At 39.0% G+C, this 18218-nt stretch overlaps 1 protein-coding gene across 1 annotated transcript in view; it reads right to left on the reverse strand.

The window, feature by feature from the left end:
* Positions 1-18218, reverse strand: part of SHQ1 (SHQ1, H/ACA ribonucleoprotein assembly factor) — a 38835-nt gene that overhangs the window by 7250 nt on the left and 13367 nt on the right. Inside the window, exons 10-11 of the mRNA XM_030458450.1 lie at positions 17894-18017; positions 14198-14318 (exon numbers count right to left, since the gene is read on the reverse strand). Coding sequence (XP_030314310.1) covers positions 14198-14318; positions 17894-18017 — 245 coding nt within the window. The remainder of the gene's footprint in view (positions 1-14197; positions 14319-17893; positions 18018-18218) is intronic.

Genomic DNA, 18218 nt, shown 5'->3' on the forward strand with positions numbered 1-18218 from the left:
GGTCTGGCAAAACTCAGACTTGAAAGTTTCAGACACTCCCTTTCTTAGATAAACCAGATAAGATAACAAGGAATAAGACCAGCCAAGAGTATAATCACTTTAAATGTCTTCCAAATCACACACTTGGCAGCATCACTTAGAATTTCCCACAATTATTCTTTTAGCCAGAGGCAGTGTAAGTATTAAGACAATTCTAGAGTTAATATTATCTAAGACATCACCAGATATTATCCCAAAGTAGACCCTGAGCAGTTCAGATACAGAGCTGTAAGCCACTGAAATGTCAGTTAACTATAAGGGAAAAGGAATTTTTCTGCCTTGCCACAAGACTGGTTGAGGAAAAGTTGGAATAGGACATAACTGCTGTTTCTACATGGACTGTCACTGGTGAACAAAAGGGCATCTGCAAAAGACAAGACTCTCCAGCCCCTTCAGATGATCTTTTTCCTCTGCCCAGAGTGGTTCTTGCTGTATTCTATCCATCACTGTCTTGCAGCCCAAGCCTTATCTGTCCAGACACAAAGGCTATGAAGAGACATGGTTCAGTGTTCAGCCCCTTAGTAATGCCAAGAGGAACTTCCCACAGGAATGCTGTCAGGGTCTTGATGAAAATTAATATCCCTATGGCAGTAAGTCTACTGCTTAAAGACCTCTTGAAGCAGAAGGCTCAGTAAGTTACAGCCAAACGTGGTATCACAAGGTAAGGAAGCTGATACAAGAATGACATCCAAGTATTCTTATGGAGAGAGAAGAAAAGAAGTTGTTCTTCAAAGTCTGGAATTCAGATGTCAGCTTCCATCTAGTCCTGCACAGCTGAACCAGATTAATATCTCTGGGGAAGTCTCTTGAAGCTGCTGATTGAGCTCACCCTGTTAGGCTACACCATCAGTCACTAAACCAGCATATTCTGACACCCAGGGGTGGAGAGATACACACACTCAAATCACTGTAATTAACTTAAAACTTGAGGGCTTTAGACCAACAGTAGCATTCTTCTTTCAGAAAGGCAACTAAAAATCAAATGAAACATCCCTCCAGCACTTCAAACAGCTAGTTCTGATGATACAGAACTGAAAGCAAATTTTAATAAAAGCTTCAAGACTCAGGAGTTTGGGTTTGATCAACCCCAGCTGGTAATGCACAGAAGCAATAACAGCTATGATGGCAAAAGCAGATTTTGTTAAGGCAGAAACAGCTGAAGTCATGCACAAAAAAGCATAAGTGGTTGAACAGTGAGATCAGGTAACAGAAAAATCCTACAGTTCAGAAAAAATGAATCCTTACAAATGGATCTTCAGCTGCAATGCTAGGAAACTCCTCACACTAAGCACACCATCCACTTGCCAAAACTACTCTTTAAAAAGTCATGGGTTACAAAAGAACACGAGCCTAAGAATCTGCCTGGACATTGGAGACTAAGATTCAATTACACCTTTTAGCATGTGTTTTATATGAGATGCTGTATTTCACCATCTTTTATTTCAATTCAAGGTTATTCCTAATGAGAGCCTCAAGTTATACACCAGGCAGTGACCTCCAGCCACAGTGAAACAGTTTTGAAAAAGCAAGTCCTGAATCACTGAACAAAAACACCCAAATTAAGTTCTGAAAGAAATTCATAGCAGAAAGCCTTCAGTCCTGGTGTTAACAGATCATGACAAGCCCTTTGCCTATCTGTACACACTGGTGTAGTCTTAGACTGGGAAAAGTCTAAGCAAAAGTAACTTCACACTGGTTTTATTGCAAAGAACCTCATACATGCCTTTACCCCAATTCCCCACAAACTTGGGGAAACAGGGCAGATTTTATTTCATCCAGCTCTGGGAACACAGCTATTCTCTACAGTGAAAGATGGCTACAACTTAAAGCATAACAATACTACTGTGAAGTTGAAGGCATGAAGTGGAAAAGAAAACACACACAGCAGCTGAACCAAAGGACAACCCTTTAATAGAAGAAAAAGGCCCTCTTACAGATATTATTTTATACTCATGCCATGGACAGAAAATAGCATAGGTTCCTACTGAAAATAAAAGTCTAAAACATGTTTTACATATCTTCTCAAAAATAGCACCTCTCTCCACAAAATTCCTTATCATAGCAATTAGAGGAAGATGAATATGTGACATTTATTAACTCACTTTCCGGCCATCATAACCCCACCTGGCTTGTGAGATCTGAAAGACTCACAGAATAGGCAGTGCAATTAACAACTGCTGAGATAAACAAAAATAGCATCATTCAACAGTCTCCTGTGCTGAGTTTATTAAAGATTTTTATAGTAAGAGGCAGAACCAATAAATAACTCCATTAAAATCTCATTAGCTGCGATCAATGAGTGCAGAAGATAACATAAGAACAAAGCTGACTTTCATGTGTTAGTGAAGGAGAAAAAGGACTCAGGTAAAAACTGAGCTAAACTTTAACTAATCTTTTACATTATCTGCAGCAAAAGAAAGACAGATGAGTATAAACACAACAGAAATAACAGCATTAATTCAAATGATTTAGTACTAGATTAACCACTGCCTTCATAGGAAAGAAAGCATCTCCTCAACACAGCACTAGAGATTGCTTGATTACCTACACTTCCCTATGAAAAGCCAGCTGCTAAAATAAAACCTGCTCAGTCTGCTCAAGATATCTTATGCAACTGCAAGTAAGAATTCATTCTTTCCATTTCTGAAGAGGCTGGATTCTGACTTTGAGCCTAAATAACACAGTTACACCATCCATGCCTACACTGACTGTTGATCACTTCAGCTTGGAAATCCCAGGCAACTTCAATCAAATTTGGGAGCTACTAGATTTAAAGGAGATCTTTACATTCCTGTATATTTCATGAAAATAGGTGGAGGTTTAAGTAATGAGCCTCCCAGGAAAAGGCCAGCAGAACACAGCCATCCTGCATTGCCTTGGGAGGAGGCCACTGGGCACACTCACCAACTACCTGGGCAGTGCTAAGATCATCTCCAGCACAGGCACCTCTTGCCTGGTGGAGATGTCAAAGGATGTGGTGAAGAGATCAGGGCACCAGTTTTGGGTTTGTGGGAAGCTTATAGAATCCCTTTTTCTTTTTTCCCCTCCCTCCCATATAGACATCAGACAAAGAGGAGACTGGAAAAGCATCCACTGCACACCAAATCTTTAAGAGTAGGAAAACTACACTATAAAAAAAGAGTTCTGGGTTCAAAGAAGTCTGGAAAATAATCTCCAAGATGCCACCTCTTTAAATCAGGATTAGAAGAGCAGAAATCCAGCAAAAGGAGAGTACTTTTGACAAGAGAAAGCCACCAGTTATCTTCAGGGGACAGAAAGCAGTGCTGCACCATAAAACAATGGCTGCTGGGGAAGAATCCAGCGAGTTCAAGTGGAACACAAAATGCTTTCATCTTGAAATTCTGGCTTTGGAAGTGCATGACATGAATTCTGAAACTCAGAAAGTGATATACTTACTTGCAGTCTTGTAAACACAAACTGTTATCTACATAGCTTGAAGTATTACAGTTTGTTAAACACAGATGAAATATAAAACATAGCACCATTGTTTCAGTGTGACTTCTTTTATGTTACTAACTCTGAATGTTTCAAGTTACTTGCCCTCCATATTTATTCTGAATTTCCAGTGCTTCCCTCATAGTGAATCTAAATACTGCATAAGCTGAACACATTTATAAATACTTTTTAAAAGATGAAGCTTTTCAATGTAACATCTTCCATTAGTTGTTGGGTTTTTTTGGTTTGTTTTTTTTTTTTGGTAAATTGAAACCAAACAATGGATTATAAAAGAAATCAAATACAGCTTACTGATGTAGATATTATGAAAATATTAATAAGAGAAAACAGAATATTGGACTACAAAAGGAAACTGAACTCTTCATATGGTTTAAGAATGCTTTAACTGAGCTGCTTCTGAGTGTTGCCAAAATAACTTCAGTAAGTTGCAGCCAGTCCAAACATCTAACATTTGCACAGCTTCCAAAGTTATATATGATAAATACAAATAATGGAAGATGAAGAGATAACTCTCCATAAAACAGATGCAGAGAAAGGAACAGATTTTGCAATGTGACAGGAGCACAGGCTGCATTGCAGAAAGGGAAAGCTGACAATCATCCCACATTAGCTCCATAGCCCCCAAATTTCCTTACTGCCATTACTGAGAATTTGCCCTTCACCATCACCACTGGTAATCCAGGGAGATGGCACTTTTAACACTAAAATAATATATATTTGTATTATGATATGGGGAAGAAAGGTACTCAAAGCAGTGCAGCAGATGTGAATGATGGCATCATGATAATGCTAGTATGCATTACAAAAACAGGGAGAAAAATTACAATGGTCAGGCTTAGAGGCACAATTATTCCAACATGATGCTATCCTTTTACAGTGGAATTTATCCCTCCAAACCACAAAATTCCTCCTGAGGTCGATCTGAGTGTTAACTCTGCCACTGCCTCATTGCTTCTGACTGACACCTTTTCCACTTGGAGGGAAAACACCACCTGTAGCCTTCCCACTCACAGCCCCTTCTCATCTTCTGCAATCTAAACATAAAAAGACACCCAATCTGAGCATCTTGCAAACTCCTGGCAGGAAAGCAGATTTTGGCAAGGGCCTCAACTGCACAGCCTGCTTCCATCTTACTCCCCCTCCACACCCTGTTGTGTTTGCAGGGCACCAAGTATCAGACACTCTAGAGCATGGTTGTGCCTCTTATAAATTTTAATTAATATTAATAGCACCACCACACCCCACTGACTTGGCTGCAGATCTGGCTTCCTGACCACAACAGGGAAACCTGGAGGCCATGCATGCAGCATCGTGTAGCTGGCCCGCACTGCCCACTTCTTGCAAGAAGGAGTCCTCAGGGAAAAAAGCAGGGAGTGGGTGTCAGTCCACAGACTAAATTACCATCTCATTCCACAGTTTTCCCCCTCTCTCATTCTCCCTCTGTTCTGCCTTGGGAGTTCTGCATCACTGCAAAGGGCAAGGGCAGGAGGAAGAGACCAAGCCAAGGCTGGAAACAAACCAGAAAGCCATTATCAGCCTGCAGATCAGCTCCCCACTTTGATCACAGCTGCACACTCCACCTGCTTAGCAAAGGCAACAACTCCACAAGCTCATCCTTCCCCCAGCCCCAACAGAAGAGGCAGCTGAGCTGAGATGTGCTGACTGAAAAGACATGACACAGATCACTGACCCTTCTGTAGGCAGATAGGAACTGCCTCCCAACAACTTTGGAAAATCAAAGCAGCAGCCTGAGGGAGAGAGAGAAAAAAAAAAAGAAAAGGCTTTCTTCTTTGCTTTTCCTACCCACAGCAAGGTGCATTCAGACACAGCCTGGAGGAATATGAGCCACAGAAAAGTGATGGAATAAATATGGAAAAAAAACACAGAGGAAAGGAGAGGAAAAACATCAAAGGGAAGTGCAGCTAGCAGCTGGGAGGAGAGATTAAATCCCTTGTTAAAAAGCCATGTTTTACAGGCTTGCTAAAACATATATAAAGGGGAATTTCTGGTATTATAGCCACCTGTCTATCACATTTTTCAGCCTTCAGGGCAAACAGTGTTTTGCTTTCAGCCTCTTAATTCATTACTTGGGTATTGTTATTTACAAAGTGCTCTGAGTGCACCTATTGCTTTACAGACACTGGGAACGACAGCTCAGGCCTCAATAAAATGCAACATTTAATGAGAGACAGGGCAGCTCAAGATGACAGCAAACAAAAAGAAACTGTATTAAAAATATGCATCAAAACAGTGAAAGAGGAGACACATATAATGTGCTTGCAAATTATTAGTTCCTATTTTTAAATCAAAGAACTGTGATCTCAAGATTAAGAGCAGATGATTTGGGATGAAAACAGATAAATCTGGGGTTTCTACTAAAATCAGGCACCAACAGACAACACCCTCTTTGATAAATTGGTAAGCCCTTATCCAAGTTCTAAGGAAAATTGTAGCACTTCCTCTTGCAAGACCAGAAAAGGCTGGTTTAGTAGCCTAATAAACTGCACAGATTCTCAAATACTTCCTGCACCAAACCCATAGCTAATGTTTGAACAACCAAGTATTTTTTTGAGCTATGCTGTCTTGATGGAACAACTCAAACACCACAGAATTAGCCAAAAATCAAGGCAGAATGAGCCGACTCCTAATTACTCTTTACCAGTAAGATGGCAAAACTTAGGGCTAGCCAAATTTTTCCTGTTCCCTGATCAACTAGATGCATTTTATTTGTAATTCTTCTTTGCTCTACTACCCAGTGGCTAAACCCAGAAAAGTCTGTCCCATCATACTTGCAGACAAGTCCAAATCAACCTTGAAATTTCTCACTGATGACCTAATAAGTTTCTTTGGTCTCTCAGCAGAACATAGCTCAAACATGTACATTCAAGGAACCTTTTTTCCCCTCTAGTTCTCTGTTTTTCAATATCTTTGTGAATAGAATCTAGAGTTAAGTGTTTTACCACAGTCTCACAAGTGATGCTTACTAAGGTCATGCCACTTCCTTCTCCTAAATGATCCTGCTCTCCTCCTTCAGCTAAGGACAGTACTTACCCTCTTACCTCCTCAGATATAAGGAGGTGCTCAGGTTCAAACAATTCTCAAGTATGATCCAACCTCTTTTTCTGGATCTGCTGTCCTCAACTGCCTCATATTCTCCACTTCATGACTCTGACCTCCAATCTTTCATTGTCAATGTGCCATCTTACACTTCACTGTATTAAAATCCATGTAAATAAGGACTTGCTACCAATCTGGGTTAACCTGTTTGATTCATTTTCTACTTTTAAATAAATAACTTTTCAGAAGACATACCCTATTTTCTTAGGCTTTTCAAAATGCTGGACAATACTCAGAAAAAACAATGAATGACCAACAAAAAACTTACCTGTCTTTTCCCAGATTCACAGGGTTTTGTGGTTTGGGTTTTGGTTTGGTGTTTTTCTCATTTTCCAGTATTTCCCAGAACACTGACATATTAGGAACTCCTACAGCTGGTGGTACTGAATATGAAATATGCATGAAATGAACCTCAAAAGCCCATGAGAGCATGCAAAAGGGACCATTTCAAGTGGCCACTGCCATTATTGGTAAAAGCTTGACAACCAGTTGGGACATGTGAAGGTTAACAGATCACTACAGGTCAAAGAAGTCAATGAAAAGCAAATCTAACGCAGCCTGATCACTCAAAGCTGTAAGCAAAGGGAGTGCTGCCTGCTGAACTGGCTGCCAGCAGTAGCTATGCCAGCTTGTAAAACCTGCTAAGAAGGTTATTACAATAATTGGAGGTGGTAGTCATGAGCTACTCTAGCAAGTCACCACAGGATAGTAAGGGTGAAGCTCTGCAGCCAGATTAAACACAGCTTTTTTTTTCACTGTGTTCATGGAAAGGGTGCAATCACAAGAAAAAAAGAAATTTTTGCTTTGTTTACTTACATCTTGTACCTGTATGGCTCTTCATCCAAAATGGCAGAGGCAAGAATAGTCTTCAAATAAATAAATTTTAAAAAATCTCCCAAATCCAACAAGCTGCTTTGCAGAGAGGTGTGGAGAAGGGAAATGAGTGGCTACACTGTATCCACAACAATATCATTACAGGACAGTGAAAAATACAATCCTCTACTAGAAGACAGATCAAAATAAGGGATTTTCTGATGGTGGCAATGGGGTTGTTACATTCTCTGATAAATAACAGAACCAGCTACACCAGAACACACACTACAAGCACATGCTAATGACAAGGCTGCTTCCAAGGCAGCCATGTGAAAGCAATTTGGCTTTTCTCTGCACCATCTACTTTGAATATTGGAGCTTTTATCAAACCTGAAATGTAGGCAGCTTCACTAAACTCAGATTAACGTGGGCAGCAATGAAGGTAAAGTAAAACCTGAACTACAGCCAAAGCAGACAGTTGACCATGAAACTGTAATGCAGATAAAATATAACACTATGAGGTGTATTCTTCCTAAGGTCTTGACTGCATGAAGTGATTTAAACATACTGTACCAAATCAGTTTAAATCCACAGAGCCAAGAAACAGGATTTTAATCCAGAACACATTAGTGCTTATGTCTTTGTTCTTCTGAATCATGGGTGCTGGATCCAAGAGGTTAACAGCTGAAAACTAGCATGTTCCTCTAGCACTGAGTAATTTTTCTTGTCTGCTAATACATTTTGTCCATTACAGCTTGAAAATTTTAAAGCTACCATGTTAGTAATACACCATTTTAAAACCGTTCAGGGGAGTTTTGATCCTGAATCCTCCTGTCTGAACTTAGTATTTTCATGGCAGAGGTGCAGTCAATAGGAGTTATTTTATTCACCCCTCATTTAGCAACAGCCTTGAGTTTCAGTTGAGTCATTCCTAAGAACCTGGCAATGCCACAAAGAGTAAACAGGACTTTGTGAGCATCAACCCTACAAGGACCAAAAAAGCAAAGACCAAAAGATTTATCAAAGCCTGCTTTGACTCTGTTCAAGTATTTTGAGTTACAAAGCCCTAAGCCACAAAAGAAAACAAAAATGCCAAGATACAGTTGCAAAAATGGCACAGTCAGAAGAGTTGTTAAATACTTCGAAACACTTTTCAAGGCTTTCCAGATCTTGACAAATAACGAGGTCAACTTTTATAAGTTTGCAGAGGGGTGATCAATTTTAGCACAAAATTCTACTTATGTTCATCAAAAGATCATAATGTAGGACTACACAAACTTAAAGATGTTGTAGGATACAAAATATTTTCTGAAATATAGCAAAAGCAATAGATAATTCTTTCAGGGTGGCTGTCATATCTGATCTGTACTTTTGCCCTACAAGCATGCACAGCATAGGGTATAGGGGAGCTGGTGTGTGTAACAAGACACAAGGAAAATAAATAAGATGCTCTATAGAGCAGAGAACAATGTAAATTAGTAACAGAGCTACACAGCTACAGCTCTGCAACTACTGAAGAGAGACTTCTGAAGATTCAGCAGGGCACAGTGTGTTTAAATGGGCACAAGAGCAGGTAAGCTATCAGGTAGGGCTGAGATTCAACAAAAATGTTACTAGATGGTCTCCTACCTTCAAAGCTGCTCATTTTTGCAAATATAAAAGCATGGTAACTTGTAAAATTTTTTTTAGTCAGTCAAAGCCCAGAAAGAGCTCAGAATGAAATCTTCCCTCTACCAAACTTCAAGCAATGCCATGGACTGAAACTGTGCTGCTAAGGGTTGATTTCCTTACTTCCTTGTGCACTTTACAATCTGATGGGATACAGGCTGTAAAAACCCTAAACCTTATGGGCCTTATTCTTTTTTCTGAAAGACTTGGGCTCCTTAATGCCTTTGCAACATCAGGCCCACATTACACTACACTGATTAGAACAGTAATTCAGAAAACCTGTGGAAAAGAAGAGGGGGGGCAAACAATCACAGTCAATCACATCACCTCAATGACATGCTGTGAATGTAATTAATCCTACATTTATTTAGAGAAGTTCACACCCTACACATAAAGAAGCTACTCCCTGCTGGCTTCAGACTAGGTAATTATGTTGTAAGAAGGACTAGATTTCTATTATAAAGAGATGAAAAGGAAAACAGACCTGTGAAGCCAGCCTATCTTTCAGGGTATGTCTCACTGCAGATCTACAGAAGGAAATATCACATGCTCAGGAATATCTGAGTTAGCTTGGATTTAGTTGCAATAAAGATAGCAGCTTCTAGACAGGGACTATAAAAATGCCACCAGGAATTTGGGTTTTTACTAGAAAGCAAATACTCCCTGCTTGAAACCTGCAGTCACCAAAATTAAAAAGGTTATGTTTGTCTCAGATTGAGGAGCTCCTGTGCTTATTGGTGAAGCTGTGATCAGACGAAAGCAGCCCAGACACTGGTGTAACAAATCAGCTGCAGATAAAGAGTTCCACAGCTCACCTCTCACATACACATCTCCTCTGGTGCCCAAGTTGAAGCTACTACAGCACACAACACAAATAATGGGTTTGTATGTTTTTGCAATAGAACAGACCATAAATAAATGTGAGACCCTAAATTAAAAAGTAGCAAAATAGTGATAACGAAAATAGAAATTACAGGGAATCCAAAACCTTATTCTGCATTCCTCATACCCATAAAAGTTTGAGAAGTATGCAGCTATCCAACTGTATATAAGTGCACCAACCTCTGGAGAACTGCCAGGAACACTTAGATTTTACCTCCAATTCAGGAACACAGAAAACATTCATTTACTAATAGTAAAGCAGTAGATGGCTAAAACTAAACATCTATTTAAATGGTAGGTAATGCTATTTTAAATTGGCATGGGCTTAATTGTCCTGTTAGGTAGGGATGAAGGGATGCACTTAACTGCCTGGACACAAAGTGTCTCCTAGAAGTCACTCAGCTTTCCACCTAAAACCTCTCATGTTCTGGCCAGCAGGCATCTTACTGCTGAGCTACCAGGAGGCAGAGAAGTACAGCAGTGGACAAGAAAGCACAATGTGAATAGAGACTGCCACAAAGGGGAACACAAAGCACTGGAGAAAGACATCAGGCTACACAAAGGAACCTCAGCAGAGCAAGTCAGTGGGTAAACTACTCTGACACCTACAAAGGACACAACTCCACTGGGGTCAGACACATTGCTTCCCCTCCAGCAGAAGGGAATAAGTTCTCTTGCAACAAACCTACACATATATTCCCTTCTGGTCTCATCAGCCCATACTGCAGCCATCAGACAACCAATGATTTCCCCAAAGCTCCTTCTCCTCTCCCTCACCTCCTTCTGCTCAGAGTAAGGCATCAGAGATGGAGAAAAGCTCAGACATAAAACAAATTGGGTCAGAAGTTCACCTTGGAGAGGCTGACATATGTATCATAGTGGTTTGTAAAAGCTCTGACCTAAAGAAAAAAAAAACAAGCATGCAAACCAGACAAATTAAATTTAATTTGTTTATGGAAATGAAAGCAATAACAGAAGTGACAGCAGGGTGGATGATAAGCTCACTTAGCAGGGGGATCAGATGAAGTGATGACATGTCATTATGACCTCAGGGGTTAAAGATGCAATTTTCCATCTGGCTGCATCTGGCTTTTCAACATAAATGTTGACACCACCTGCTGAGATTTACTACAAGCTGTCTTCACAGGTCTTTGTCTAGCTTTTGTCACACAGGTTAACATTTACTTTCCTCTCTTTTCTGAGAAGTTCTGCTGAGTAACACCCTCTTTCTTTAAAACCCATTGAACACTTAAAAGGATTTTCCATCCCACTTCATACAAGAGATAAAATTATCAACAGTAACTTCATAAGCAGGTCAAGGAGAGACACTAGAAACCTGGAAAACAGGTAAAACTAGCTTTAAGATGGCAAGCTAAAATTTCATCTTCTTGTCTGCAAATATTTTGGATTGGTTAAGACTTCTAGGAATCTTCACTTAGGTATTGGAATGAAATAATTTTTTTGACAACAAAAAAATCCTTGGAACTGAAGAACTAGCTTCTACTCACCATGCCCAATTGACCATTAGCCACCTGCACCTGATTTATCCAGCAGCTCAATCATTTCCAATTCCAGATACATTGTGCTTAAAATAAATCATCTTTTGCAAGCCCAGTGACACATACTCTTACTCATCTCATTTAGCCACAGCCAAATTATGATCTCAAAACAAATCCATAATCAGCTATTGACACACTGTTGGCTACAAGGGTTTATTGAATATTTAAAAGCCAGCACCTGTATCAGTGGTATTCCTCTCCTCAAGGCTTTATCTGGAGTAAGACTACATGCTGACTACCAATGGATGCATCCATTATGTTTTTGCCTGGCTTTTTTTTTTTCTAAACTTGGTGCTCAGACTTTTCTCTCCAAGTACAGAAGAGCTAAAAATCTTGCTTCTAGTTATTTTTAAAGTTCCCAGAGTCTCAGCTTAGAAGAACCTACAGTCTGTTGTAACTGTTCAGACTTAAAGGCCCCAGCCTCCACTAGGACTTGGTTACATATCAGGGTAAGACAGGAAAAAAAAACAAAAAACAAAAAAACTACAGAGATTGAGAGTGCCCTGGGACTACAGTCATGAAAAGAGAAGAAAGTGGAGCCAAAGAAAATTAATGAAGCTTGAATGGAGAAAAGAACAGCTATGAAACAAAACAGAGGAATTATCCAGACTGATGAGACTCATAAATAACTTCACTGAAAGACCACCACAAAAATACCTGTAAATACCTTCCCCTCACAAAGCTATTTCATCACAAAGGCAATTTACCTTCTTCTCCCAGAATAGACGTACCACCCAGCCCTCTTCTTCAGATGCTTTACTCACCCTGGGGATTTGGAAACCCCTGTCCTTAACAGACAAGTTGTCCCCCATTCCTAAATCTGTCAAGGTATTTTCTGAATGACAAGTGAACTTTGTTATTTCCCTGATGTTGAAGGGAACAGAGTTCCTGTTTACTTTGCACACACTTAACTTCAAGCACACACCTCACTGCTGAACAGAACAGAACTTAAACCCATGCTTAAATGCTTTCCTGATTCACAGCCCCAAAATAGGAACAGTTTCTGCAGTTTTTCTCTCTCTTCTCCCAGTGACAGACAACTATTGTGCCATGTCATTATGACAATAAGATAGCTTAATTGCCCTCTTCCCAGAAGCTGTCAGTTCTGCTTAACTGGTACATAATGGATGTGTCTGGGAGTAAATGTGTTAATGTATCAGTCATTTATACCTACCATACATTTTCCTCTGCTGTATTTGAAGAAAGCTTTGAGTTTTATGACTAACTTGCTAGCCATTCTATTCATCAGTATGGGCAGAAGTGATATTACTGTCTTATGACTCATTTCAACTCATCTTCAACCTGAACATGAATTTTCCCCACACTTCTAATTTATGGCCAAAGGAAAAAAAAAAAAAAAGAAAAAAAGGCCTCCTAAAAGTGATAGGGTGAAACAAACTGCCTGATCCTGTAACAGATCAGGATTGATGAAACAAAATGCTTGGAAACACCTGGAGTTGCTTTAGAATATTTTGTGCATTGTCACCTACAGGATCATAGTTGTTGAAAGTATGCAGAGAAGAGTAAGGATCAAGAATATCTACAGCATGTAATAAGCAGCTATTAACTTCAGGCTTTTTAAAGATATTCTGGTAAAGTCCTACCTAATGAGGAAGCTGGCTCAGTTCTCTTTTATATTCCCCTTTCTGGTCATGGTTATTACAAAGTTCCCTCCACAGCCCCTCACTGCTTCTTGTGTCTTGTGCACTTCAGATTTTTCTCCCAGTATCTCTCATTAAATTGAGAGCTGGAATGCAGTGACTATTTTTAATCACTGTTTTATGAGTCTGTATGTTGCTCCATTAATCCAACAATGGCAGGTTTTGTTTGTGTTAGCAATGCCTCCCCTTGCCAGAGCAATGTTACTTGCAGCTCCTACATGATGGGCCTTCAGAGGAGGCTGTGAGGGCATAAAAGGGAGGTAGGAAAACCAGAAGCTGTATGAAAAATAAATCTGATGATAAAACAGTAAGATTTGAACATGCAGCTTTCCTGGTACATTTATTCCATTTCTCACTGTTTTCCTACCAATACTTTGGTTTTTAAAGTGAAGTGAAAGCCAAAGCATATTGCCAGGGAGAGTGAGCTGGCAAGCAACTGCAGGGGCAAGAGTACAGAGATTCCTGACACTTATTCTGGTGTTAATCATGAACTGGTACAACTGCTGCTGCCCATAAATCAACCCTTACATACAGATTAAATGGTTTCTAATGCCATCAGACCAGAATTGAAATTTGCCAATTCTGCTGGAAGTTATAAAACCAGTGCTGAACTTGTTGTTTCCAACCTTTTTCCTCATGTTACCTTGATACTATATCAGCATTTTAGCTCCTAAGACTGCAATAGAATTAGTTCTCCAGAAACTGTTTGTTCCAAAATCATTAATACATTAATGGCAATTCACATTTTTATTTCAAATGCAATTCCTTCTCTTCTCCAGTGAAGTCATGACATTAAAAAAAATGCCCTGAATCTCTTTGCTTAAATAGTAAGAATAGCTGGACAGCCAAGATACCTAAATGCAAAAGATTGATCACATTTCCATTTAAGAAGAGAGCATTTCTTTTGATTTTCCTGATACTTGATCACAGATGAACCATGTCAAAAACATTTCCCACATCAGTAACTACTTAAGAACTTACTTGCTTTTTTGAATCCAGATGCAATAGTCTGTAATGAAGAGATCATTAAGGATGTAGGCAGGGTCATTCTCCCTAAAAATCTTGTGGATGTCCAGCAGACACTTCAAAACTCCAGCTTTTCCTGGGAAAAGATTTTTCTTTTTGTCATTCACTACAAATCATAGCAGAAAATCTTTATCATCTTCTCACCTTTGAGGCTTTAGCAACCACTCCATCTACAACCATCTTGAATTTTGAGTTGATTCACAGTCTGAGAACAGCAGTAATGTGACTGTGCCCTTCAGTACCCACATTTATGTGGATGTGGAGCCTCTGATTTCAGTAGGAAACTCTGCAAAACTAAAGCTTCAAGGCATAGTCATGCATGTAATCTTCTGCAGCTGAAGCCCCCTCCCCCAGCTCTTCCCCTTCCCTGAGCTCTGCTGGCCCAAACCTTAGCACAGAGTGCACCATATTAATAAAAAAAAAAAAAAAAAAAATAAAAAATGTCAAGCAGAAAAGCAACTCAAATAACAAAGTTATACTTTTATCTGAGGAAGAGAAAATATTTCCCTGTTTGCCTACACAAATGTGCTGGAAAATAGGAAGGCTGTGAAGATGCAGCTGGGTCAAGCACACAGGAGCCACAGGAACTGGGGACAACACCATCCCCTAACATCTAAACAATTCCTTAAAGGAGGCAGAACCTTTCTGCTTCTGTCAGTCACTCAATCATTCCACAAACTGAGCCCCAAAAAATTTCCCTTCAAGCTGAAGAAGGTGCCATTTGACATGTGGTTGATAAGTGGAGTAAAAGATTAAAAACTGGAATGTTTTCTCACTCCACAACCAGGAATCTTTCTGGAGTCATGTTTTATTTTCTTCATATGCAACCACTGTTTATGAAGAATTGATTAATGTAACCTCCAGTTGGCTGGAATCTCCACCCTTAGTTTTTTGAAAGCTGCTAAAGGGTTAAGGTCTGGAGCACTAAAAAACAGAATTATTTTCACTGTTTAACAGGGGGGGAAAAAAAAACCACCACCAAAAAAAAACCCCAAATAAAAAAACCAACAACATTCAAATGAAAACAGCCACTACTGCAAATGGAATCTAATAACCCTCTCCCAAGAGGCTGGCTCCTCCTAGGCAATGAAACCTGAACATGGATGAAATTACATTTTACAGATTTAAAAAAAAAAAAAAAAAAGAAAAAAGGAAACTGGATCAGAACTCCCCCTGCTGTTCAAGTGCAAAATTTGTTTGTTTGCTTTCAAGTAATTTCGTGTTTAAAAAAACAGGGAGCAAAAGTTAAAGGATGTGCAAAGTAGCAATAAGGAGAAACAGCCTAGAAAATAAAAAGCCAAAGCAAACAGATGTGTAAAAACCTCACTGCTTTGGAGGAAAGCAATAATAAAATCCTAAATATAAATGATGAACTTCTAGATTATCTCACTATCAATGCTTGTCAAGCCAAACTTGTCAAATTGCACTATTTTGACTAAAAAGAAGTGTGCTCTTTTAAAGGGAAATTGTGTGGAATTAAAATGTTACTAATTTTTTAAGGTTCTAGCTGTCAAGCTGCCAGCCCAAACCACTTAGAACATCCACTACTGTTACTCATCTGCCAAGTAACAATGTAAATTAGTGACAATAACACTCACTCTCAATAAAAAGTAGTCTTTTTCTTCATAAATTAGTTATAGGTTATAGTAGTTTAATTGGGGACCTAACCAGAGAGGTTGCAAAGCTGTCCAGAGTTAGTGATCTCTAAAGACCCTACACACAGAGCACAGCAAAAGACCAGCAGCCTAGGAGCCTTTCTAGCACTTTGGTCAGGAAAACTCTTTTTTTTTGTAGCCCTAGGATTGTAATTTTTAAAAATTCATTGCATACTGGAGCTAAGAAAGCTGTGGCAGAGAAGATGAAGTCATGCAAAGGACAAACAATTTCATTTTCTTCACATCACTTAACAAGGCAAGAACTTTTAAGTTCAAGGGTGAAGGAGAAAAATCACCTGCTTCAAAAACCAGCAATAAAAGTTTTAAGAACAGGTACAAGAAGTTTCAATTATAATCTCAGGAAAATATGAATTATTTATTTCCAAGACAGTTTTTGCATATCTTCTCTGTAAGGTTGCAGCTCTACATTATATTCAATAAATAATTTTTTTTATGAGCAGGTACTATTTCCTGATTGTTCAAAAAAAAAGTTATATTAAAAAGTACAAATAAAAATATTCCAGCTTCTGTAATGGAAACTAATAGACCTGTTCTTCTAAACTATCAAAACTTAAGATGCAGATATTCAAAGTATATGACTTAAGACACTCTAATACCCTCTATTTTTTGGTGTGAAGGTTCATGTTTTAAGTAAAAGAGGGTAACAACTAACTTGTAATTGGGATATACTGGGAGATGGGATATCAAGTTTAAGTACTAAGCCATTGTCTTTCTGAGACAAAGATGTTTTTCTTTTCCTGCCATTAAAAACCATTACACTGCTGATGGGGAGAGGATGAGTTGCAACCACAGAGGAAAAACAGAGAAGCTGAGCAGAAAAGGCAGAAATCATACAAGACAGAGCATATGCCTGCAGATCACTGGATTCCTCAGGAGTTCATGGCTATGACAGTTGGTAGATGACAGCTTTATGTTTTTTCCACATAAAAAACCCACACCTGATAAATTTTTGTGGGTAAACTGTCAAATGCAGCATGTACATTTGCTTGGAAATGGCAGTGTAGCTGGATGTGCCACTGCACTTCACTCCCTTTTTCAATCCTGCCCAAAGAACATATAAATACAGTAGATATCCTAGATAACTACCCTTTTGACTGACTTCTGAACAGTTCTGCTGAAGTATTTCAAGAATTATTGCTCATAAAAACAGCATCTCAGGACCTCAGCTTAACACACTCATCTTACAACCTACACTCTGGCAGGGAGGTTTAATTCAGTTTGCAACTGCAAAACCATGATGAGCAGAACTTAGAACAGATGCAACAGCTGAAGAGGAGACAAATCTTCCCTTGGAGTGGAGACAAATCCTGGGAGTTCTCAGAAATCCCTCCCATCTTTTTTAGCAGAGCTTCAGGTAAAGAACACAAAAGCAGAAAACAACAGGGCTGCTGGAATGCTTGTGACAGTGCAAGCTTTGAAATAAAAACTGAGACACTCTTAGAACAGGGTCTGAATCAACTACAGCACCTAACCTACCACAACCAAAGCTTCATTAATATGGTCTTCTCAAACAGAAAAATCTCTTTATGGACAAATGCAGTACAGAAAAAATACTTTTAAAATCAGCACTGTGTAAATTATTGTAACCAACTATAATTTTTTTCTGGTTCCCTAAAGCTTTAGAAATCACAGCTGGACTATTCTGATTTATCAAGATAGAAGATCTGATAAAATAATTTTCCAAGAATAAGACAATCATAACATTCCTTTTGTGTGGATTTTCTGGAGTGAATAAAACACCTCAGCTTACACCACAACTGGATTACCCACTGGCTAATAAATGAGTTGCTTCAGGGGCTTTTTTTTTCCTGGCAGGGACATTAATTTTGTTGTCTCCCTGGCCCCATTTTCAGAAAACCACAAGATGTGCAGTCATGTTGGTATCTGTCAGGTTTGGGAAGATCTGTCCAAAATATTCAAAAGTTATTAAAAAAAGCTATAAAGAGGCATCACTTCCAATCCCCTCAGAACTTACCCAGTTGTAGTATCATGGCTGTATCATTGAGGGCACGTGTCACTAACCCAAAATGTCTGTAGAGGGGATAGCACAGCACTCTTCTTCCAAAAGAGATGAGGACATCATGAATGTTACTGAAACTCTGTATGGAACAATTAAAAACAGAAATTAATCTGTGTGCTTTTCAAAAACAAAGAATAAGGTTTTGTTCATCTGTTTGTTTTACCTCAAGGAAAAAAGTCACAGCAGCATAGAAACAACCCCCCACATTTTTATCTATTATCCATCTAAAAATGAGTGTTTTAACAGATATGGAAATCAAGATGTTACAGAGTAACAAGAT

The sequence above is a fragment of the Calypte anna genome, chromosome 12 (assembly GCF_003957555.1).
Source record: "Calypte anna isolate BGI_N300 chromosome 12, bCalAnn1_v1.p, whole genome shotgun sequence".
Classification (NCBI taxonomy): domain Eukaryota; kingdom Metazoa; phylum Chordata; class Aves; order Apodiformes; family Trochilidae; genus Calypte; species Calypte anna.